Below are 9,278 nucleotides of genomic sequence, written 5' to 3' on the forward strand. Positions count from 1 at the left end.
ACACGGTATAGTTTTTTTTGTTGTGTAACTTTTTTTCTTACCTCTTATTTTTCTTAACTACATTGTTGGTTAAGGGCTTGTCAGTAAGAATTTCATGGTAATGTCTACTATACCTGTTGTAGCTTTGTATTGTAGCTTTAAGGGAATAGTATGGTCACATCATATTCATATTAAGCTTCTACGTCTGTGTACCGGAACGTATTATTTGGAAGACGTCAGAGAAAATATATCAGCTCATTGTTAAATAATTATGACGTTCTTTCCAATACAAAAGGTGTTGTAACTATTGTTTCCAAACTGCGTTACCCACTCCAGCCAGCAGATGGCGACGAGCGTCTTTCAGTTGACTCTTCTTTCGTGACGTATAATGGACTGGACGGGACGCTTCTTCAGGAACAACAAGAAGCCAACTCTTTCAACCACCTCGGTAGCTTGCTAGCCAACATAAAACTGAAAGATTGACGTTTTAGGCCATGTTAATGTGCATTAGCTAATCGCAGTGTTTAAAACACATTTCAGTTGACGTTAACTTGAACCTAATTTGCTTGTTAAATTTGCAAATTTGTTAAAGATTGATACTGAGCCTAGCACTAGGCTATTCGCTAATGCTAACTAGCTAGCTAACATCCCTGACCATGAGCTCATTAAAGTACTCATCCCCTGCTAAAGAAGTGGATGTCTGCTGTACGGAGAAAGAAGCTCTGGCGCTGAACATTGTCGTGAAAGATGAAGAGGAGGATATTACAGTGAAAGGAGAGAAAGATGCTCTGCCGCTGAACATTGTCGTGAAAGAGGAAGAGGAGGAGGATATTACAGTGAAAGGAGAGAAAGAACCTTTCAGAATGGAAGAGGAGGCTGTTATAGGGAAAGAAGAGAAAGCATACTCTTCCTCTCTAAAAGGTTCTATCTCAGTAAAGGTGAAGGAGGAAGACGTTTTGGGAGTGAAAGAGGAGGATACAGAATATCTTATTAGCACCAGTGAGTACTGTCTTCAACAGGGACACAAACTATGCAGTTGTTGAATTAATGTGTGGTTTTTAAGGGGCATTCTACTTAAGTTATTCACTTCAGTGTGATGTTCAGTACTATTTAAATTGTTAAAGGGTCAATCTGCCATTGCTACATGTATTTTTGGGACTTTTAAATGAGATTTAATTATATATAACAGGCTTTTAAAATGTAATAATGGAGCATAATTTATACTTAAAATATCCAAGGGACACAAAAGGCACCCAATTAATTTAGAGATATTAATGCCTCTGATAAGACCCTATGACTGTAATAGACAGTAATAATTGATGATGGTAATAAGTTCACCATCTGTTTGATGTTCTCGTTAACACAGGAGAGAGACATGACTATCGTGGATCCTCTGGGGAGACTCAACATCCTGATGCTGACGAGGCAGAGAAGAGTCTCTCCATTTCAGAACACCAGATGGTACAGCTTGGTCTGGTCTAGCATACAGCTTGCTCTATCTGGGTCTGGGCTGTGTTTCTGTAAAGCAGTTTATGACAACAGTGACATCAGCATCCATAATGGTATGTGTCTGTGTCTCCTCTTTATGGTTACCAGGACAACGCTAGCCCTTCCTCTCTCCCGGAGTCCCTGTGTCATGCCTCTCCCGGTAGCACCTTACTGCTGGGTATGAAGAGGTTGTCTGTGCTGCTGGTGGACTGCAGGAAAACAATGGGGCTGAGTGGAACTGTGAGAGGAGGAGAAGAGAAGAAAGGATCAGATTTGACTCATCAAAGTAAGTGCTGTAGTTTAGTTTGAACAAATACAATAGATCTGCCCACCGGTATCTGTTACCAGGATAACCAGCAGAGTTCTGTTAGTTGACAGGAAGATAGACTGGTGTATATGGATGTTATGAATATCATAACACTGAAAAAGGATTCTGCCAATGAAAAGAGAGAAACCAATAGACCATATAAAACCTTGATGAAAGGTAGCTTTGGAGAGAAAGTTTCAAGATGATCCAATGTAAGGTGCTTGTTTTACAAAAACTTTTCCTTAAAACATTATGGATGTTACATTGCCTGTCGCAGTCAACGCCCCTATCTTTAAAAGACTGTAGAACAGGCAAACTAAACTCAGGACTTTGGTAATTAATTAACTAATACTGGAGGAAAGCTGTGATCAGGCTGCCTACTCAAGCAAAAGCTTCAAACTGTAACCAGTGCCGGCAACCTTGTTCAGGTTATCAATCAACCTACCAGGGTAGTTACAAACAGTAGAGGAATGAAATCATCAACATGGTTTGATCATATCTTAACTAATGCTGCAGAAATGGGTTTTAAAGCAGTATCCAGATCCATCAGATGTAGTGATCACAATATAGGAGCCATGTCTAGGAAAACCACAGTTCCAAAGGCTGGGACTAATATTGTGTTTAAGAGGTCATACATTTTTGCTATGTTGTTGATGTAAATAATATTTGTTGGTCCGTGGTGTGTAATGAGGAGCAACCAGACACTGCCCGTGACACATTTGAAACTGCTTATACCAGTTACTAATAAGCATGCACCCATTAAGAAAATGACTGTAAAAACTGTTAAATCCACGTGGATTGATGAGTAATTAAAAAATGGTATGATGAAGAGGGAGGCAAAAGAGATGGCATATAGGTCTGGCTGTATAACTGATTGGCAAAACTATTGCAAATTGAGAAATAATTTGACTAAACTGAATATAAAGAGTAACTACACTATGAAACAAAGATAAATGACATGAAGAATGATAGTAAAAATCTTTGGAGCATCTTCAATGAAATTTTGCGCAAATAAAATCAACAATAACAAGTCACTGGTGTCTGACAACGTGGATGGAAAATTGAGGATAATAGCGTCCGATATTGCCATTCCTATTTGCCTTGTCTTTAATTTAAGGCTAATAGAAAGTGTGTGCCCTCAGGCCTGGAGGGAAGCTAAAGTCATTCCACTACCCAAGAATAGTAATGCTCCCTTTACTGGCTTAAATAGCCGACCAATCAGCCTGTTACCGACCCTTACAATTTTGGAAACAAAATATTTGACCAGATACAATGCTATTTTACAGTAAACAAATATAGACTTTTAGCTTATAGTGAAGTTAATTCAACAAGCACAGCACTTACAAGTGACTGATTGGCTGAGAGAAATTGATGATAAAAATGGCTTTACACCCCCTGCTATATTGTGGATAAAGAGTTTTTCTTTTAAAATGTAACCTTTATTTAACTAGGCAAGTCAGTTAAGAACAAATTATTTTTTTCAATGATGGCCTAGGACTGCCTTGTTCAGGGGCAGAACGACAGAGTTTTACCTTGTCAACTCGGGGATTCAATCCAGCAATCTCTCGGTTACTGGCCTACCGCTCTAACCACTAGGCTACCTGCCGCCCCAGAGCTACCTGTCTAACGGAACACAAAGAGTGTTCTTTAATGGAAGCCTGTACAACAAAATCAAGGTAGAATCAGGAATTCCCCAGGGCAGCTGTTTGGCATTCACTTTTTTTCAATCTTTACCAACAACATGCCAGTGACATTTGAGTAAAGCCAGTGTGTCTATATATGCGGATGACTCAACACTATACACGTCAGCTACTACAGCGACTGAAATGACTGCAACACTTAACATAGAGCTGCAGTTAGTTTCAGAATGGGTGGCAAGGAATACATATTTCTGATTACCTTAAGTTACATGGCCTACTACGCTAATTCTGTAGCGGTATTGTTAGAGGGGGGTAAATATGAAGATTTTGTTGGGGCGCCAGGCAGGTATTAACCCTAGTTATTAAAGTTAGTTATTACCTATTATAACATTATTATTATTATTAAATATTATTAAAACCGAAAGGATGAGAGTAGAATAGATAGAGTAGCGCTTCCAGACACATTCTAAACATGGTGGAGACTTAGAGGACTGTAGCATCTAATGATGAAGCATTATGGAGTCTTAAAGGAGGACTGTACCATCTAATGATGAAACATTATGGAGTCTTAAAGGAGGACTGTAGCATCATGAGGTAGTCACCGGGAATTCATTTCAATTAATTGCCTTTTTAGAAGTTAAGTTGTGGAATTTCTTTCCCTATAACCTGTTTGGGATAGGGGGCAGTATTTTCACGTCCGGATGAAAAGCGTTCCCAAAGTAAACTACCTGCTACTCAGGCCCAGAAGCTAGGATATGCATATAATTGGTAGGTTTGGATAGAAAACACTCTAATGTTTCTAAAACTGTAAAAATAATGTCTGTGTGTATATCATAACTTATTTGGCAGGTGAAACCCCGAGGACAAACCATCCAGGAGGAATTTTTTGTTGTTGAGGTGACTCTGTTTTCAAATGGTTTTGTGTGGCACTTGGTTGCAGTTCCTATTGCTTCCACTAGATGTCAACAGTCTTTAGAAATTGGTTGATGTTTTTCTTTAGAGAAATGAAGAAGTTCGGCTATTCAGAACGAGGGTCCAGCCTAGTGCTCTCTAATGTTTTGATGCGCACTCCAGGTCACGCGCTTCACGTTGTTTTTATCCGGTATTGAACACAGTTTATCCCATCTTAAATTTTCTCGATTATTTACGTTTTAAAATACCTAAAGTTGGATTAGGAAAGTTGTTTGAAATGTTTGGACAGCATTTACAGGTATCGTATTAGATATTTTGTAGTCATGCTGGGCGAGTTGGAACCAGTGTTTTTTTTAAATCAAACGCGCCAAATAAATGGACATTTTGGAGATATAACAACGAAATTAATCGAACAAAAGGACCATTTGTGATGTTTATGGGACATATTGGAGTGCCAAAAGAAGAAGCTCTTCAAAGGTAAGGCACGAATTATATCATTATTTCTGAGGTTTGTGTCGCGCCTGGTGGGTTGAAATATGATTGTCGTGGGTTGAAATATGATTGTCATGTGTTTGTTTGATGGGGTGCTGTCCTCAGATAATCGCATAGTTCGCTTTTGCCGTAAAGCCTTTTTGAAATCTGACACGGTGGCTAGATTAACAAGGAGATTAACAAGGAGACTGCGTGAATCAGGCCTTCATGTTCGAATTGCTGCAAGGAAACCACTACTAAAGGAGAAGAAGAAGAAGAGACTTGCTTGGGCCAAGAAACACGAACAATGGACATTAGACCGGTGGATATCTGTCCTTGGGTCTGATGAGTCCAAATTTGAGATTTTTGGATCTGAGCGTCATGTCTTTGTGAGACGAGGAGTAGATGAACATAAGTCACTCTTAACCAGCATGGCTTCCACAGCATTCTACAGCTATATGCCATCCCATCTGGTTTGGGCTTAGTCCCACTGTCATTTGTTTTTCAACAGGACAATGACCCAACACACCTCCTGGCTGTGTAAGAGCTATTTGATCAAGTAGGAGAGTGATGGAGTGCTGCATCAGATGACCTGGCCTACACAATCCCCCGACACAATCCCCCACATTTCCAGAGATGGAAGTAATTTTTACTGTACTTTTTGGTACCTTTGAATCTAATGTATTGTATCAAGATGGTTTGGGATGAGTTGGATCGCAGAGGTTGTGTGAACAAACTGCACATTTTCGAGTAGCCTTTAATTATCTCCAGCACAAGGTGCACCTGTGTAATAACCAAGCTGTTCAATCAGCTTCTTGATATGCCACACCTGTCAGGTGGATGGATTATCTTGGCAAAGAATAAATGTTGACTAACAGTGATGCTCATGAAACATCCAACACTTTACATGTTGCATTTATATTTTGTTTTTTTGTTGTTACTATCAGTTTTAGGAACATTTACCCAAAATATGACATCAGCGATAATCAAAATGTTGAACATCTGTGAATGTCTAAGTAAGAAATTGGTCCATTTAAACAGCAATGTGTCGAACCCTTTCAACAACGGGGAGATGTTACTGATGTGCTTTGTATCTGCGACGTAAAAACAAGTTTTGGACTTCCACACAAAATTACTTCTTTAGTTATTTTATGTTTAAGGAAGTGTGTAGGTCACATTCTGTATCATACAGCTATGAAAGTTATATATTTAGAACCACCTGTTCAATTGGAATCCAGCGACGTCTGTGTCTTCAGTGTCCTAGAACTGTCCAGGTTTTTGTGTTCTGACTTGTAAAACAGGATGAATAAAATAAGTAATGTAAACATAGCAGTAATTACCAGGAAGCTCTACATTTGTTTTAAAATCACACTAAGATTGTTAAAACTGGCCTCGGGTTATTGAGAGATCTGATTTAGGATTTACCCTCGTAGCAAGGTTGTTTTATCATGTGGTTTCATTCGGGTCTCTATTTAAAAATAACACTGTCTTTGGCAGGAGAAAGACCAGACTCGGAGGAACCAGAGCCAGGGACGTCCAAACTAGCAAGACGACACCACTGCTCCCACTGTGGAAAGTGTTTCAACCAGAGAGTAAACATGAAAGCTCACGAGAGAATACACACAAGAGAGAAGCCTTACCACTGCTCCCAATGTGGAAAGAGTTTCAACCAGAGAGGACACCTGAAACGGCATGAGAGAATACACACAGGAGAGAAGCCTTACCACTGCTCCCAATGTGGAAAGTGTTTCAACCGGTTGAGGGTGCTGAAACAACATGAGAGAATACACACAGGAGAGAAGCCTTACCACTGCTCCCAATGTGGAAAGAGTTTCAACCAGAAAGCAAACCTGAAAGCTCACGAGAGAATACACACAAGAGAGAAGCCTTACCACTGCTTCCAATGTGGAATGTGTTTCAACCAGAGAGGACACCTGAAACGGCATGAGAGAATACACACAGGAGAGAAGCCTTACCACTGCTCCCAATGTGGAAAGTGTTTCAACCGGTTGAGGGTGCTGAAACAACATGAGAGAATACACACAGGAGAGAAGCCTTACCACTGCTCCCAATGTGGAAAGAGTTTCAACCAGAAAGCAAACCTGAAAGCTCACGAGAGAATACACACAAGAGAGAAGCCTTACCACTGCTTCCAATGTGGAATGTGTTTCAACCAGAGAGGACACCTGAAACGGCATGAGAGAATACACACAGGAGAGAAGCCTTACCACTGCTCCCAATGTGGAAAGTGTTTCAACCGGTTGAGGGTGCTGAAACAACATGAGAGAATACACAGAGGAGAGAAGCCTTACCACTGCTCCCAATGTGGAAAATGTTTCATCCATTCAGGGGATCTGAAACAACATGAGAGAATACACACAGGAGAGAAGCCTTACCACTGCTCCCAGTGTGGAAAGTGTTTTAACCAGAGAGGACACCTGAAACGGCATGAGAGAATACACACAGGAGAGAAGCCTTACCACTGCTCCCAATGTGGAAAGTGTTTCTCCCGGTCGGGGACGCTGAAAGAACATGAGAGAATACACACAGGAGAGAAGCCTTACCACTCCTCCCAATGTGGAAAGTGTTTCAACCGGTAGGAGGAGCTGAAACAACATGAGAGAATACACACAGGAGAGAAGCCTTACCACTGCTCCCAATGTGGAAAGTGTTTCAACCGGTCGGGGGAGCTGAAACAACATGAGAGAATACACACAGGAGAGAAGCCTTACCACTGCTCCCAATGTGGAAAGTGTTTCAACCAGAGAGGAAACCTGAAAAAGCATGAGAATACACACAGGGCAGAAGCCTTACCACTCCGCCCAGGTTGCAAAGCTTTTGCCCATTTAGGAAGCCTGAAAGAACACATTAGACTGCACACAGAGGAGAAGGCTTAGAAAAGCTCAGACTGTGGGAAAACATATTACTCATAAGTCACTTAAACGTCATTAGAGAATCCACACAGGAGAGAGAAATTACTTCTCTTAGCGTGTATATTGATATTTCACATCACATTGACTTAAAATTCATCAGAGAACATACACAGTGCTCCCGTTGTCTTATATTGTTGACTGACAATGTGTTTACCTGTCTTTACCAGATGAAATTAAATGGTACAGGGTATACTCAAACATATATTTGTTTGTTTCTATTAGAAAACATGAAGTGAATATGGAGTATGTCAGTTTGAATACAGAGTAGATCAGATTCCATGTGTTTAAACGGTCCTTTTTTAAACTCTTTGTGTTTATCTGGGTGTGTCATTCCTCCAGCACTACAGATAATCAAGTGATATTTGGATGTGATGCATTAGTTCCATTGTTGACATTTGCATTGTAGCCCACTGATGATTTAATGAAATGAAAATGTTCAGACTCTGTAATGGAAAATGTTTGTGTGTCCACATAACTGAGTATGTGACTAACCTTGTGAAACTGTCCTATTATAAGCTCCTGTTTTTGGGACTATCATCCTGTGTTGCAAACCAATTTGCACCTGTGTCCTTGTATGAATAAAGTCCCGCCCAGGAACAGGAAACTATAAAGATATTTGCTAATCACTCAATGCTTCAGGAATTCAGACTGTCTACACTGCGCTGTGACTCTGTTATTCTCTCTGAGCTCAGAAATAAAGAATCTTGGTTTGACTTGGACTCCAGCAGATCCTTATTTTATAATATCCACCACAACTCTCCCAAGGATTGCTGTTTATCATTGTCTCAAAGAAGAGTTCCTCGTTCCACTTTCCTGGGGGAATTTACAAGCCTCCCACTGATTGAATAAACATTGTTTCCACAGGTAACATTTTGTATTTCACCCAACCAGCAACCGATATCCAATGACAGGTAACATTTAGTGTTTCACCCAACTTGCAACCGAAATCCAATGACAGGTGACATTTTGTGTAGATTTCATGTTAAATTCACTTTAGTTGACGAATCAAAGAAATGTAAATAGAAACTAGATGTTGAACTGACGTCTGTGCCCAGTGGGCTGGTTTGAATAAGCAGCAGGTGTTGGATCGATATCCACCTTAGTAGCTAAGTTTCCATGTCATTTGAGACAGATTTTCATGTGAATATTCTCAAATCTGCATAAAACAATATATACATTTTCCCACCAGAAATGTTTCTATCAAACAGATTTATTGCAGATTAAAGGCTTTGCGTGACAAATAAATAACTTATGCTGTTAAATTCCCAATGGTTTCCATCGCATTTTCAACTCTACTGATGGTTTAACAAAACTGTTGCATTATATAGCAAAAATTATCTTGTCCCCCCCATGCACTGTAGCCAGCAGCTCATAGATACAGTGTTGGTAGGCTACCTACATGATGAGATTATTATGGATGAGAGCGATATTATTTTATTTGTCAAATGGCAGCCAAGCATCAATCATCATGTCACCTGTCACCAGAATAAGACCATCAAAATGTATTGGAAAGGAGCATCAAGCTCATCACGTGCACTTTCACCACCC

At 40.1% G+C, this 9,278-nt stretch overlaps 1 protein-coding gene across 1 annotated transcript; it reads left to right on the forward strand.

The window, feature by feature from the left end:
- Positions 1–345: 345 nt before the first annotated feature.
- LOC118948171 (uncharacterized) lies at positions 346–8,443 on the forward strand. Its single transcript, XM_090194875.1, has 4 exons — positions 346–978; positions 1,346–1,440; positions 1,576–1,753; positions 6,295–8,443. Exons 1-4 carry the CDS (start codon positions 636–638, stop codon positions 7,395–7,397), a joined length of 1,719 nt encoding a protein of 572 aa, XP_090051001.1. The 5' UTR covers positions 346–635; the 3' UTR covers positions 7,398–8,443.
- Positions 8,444–9,278: the final 835 nt, after the last annotated feature.

This window comes from Oncorhynchus mykiss, chromosome 13 (assembly GCF_057628025.1).
Source record: "Oncorhynchus mykiss isolate SJ-2025 chromosome 13, ASM5762802v1, whole genome shotgun sequence".
NCBI classification, from domain to species: Eukaryota; Metazoa; Chordata; class Actinopteri; order Salmoniformes; family Salmonidae; genus Oncorhynchus; species Oncorhynchus mykiss.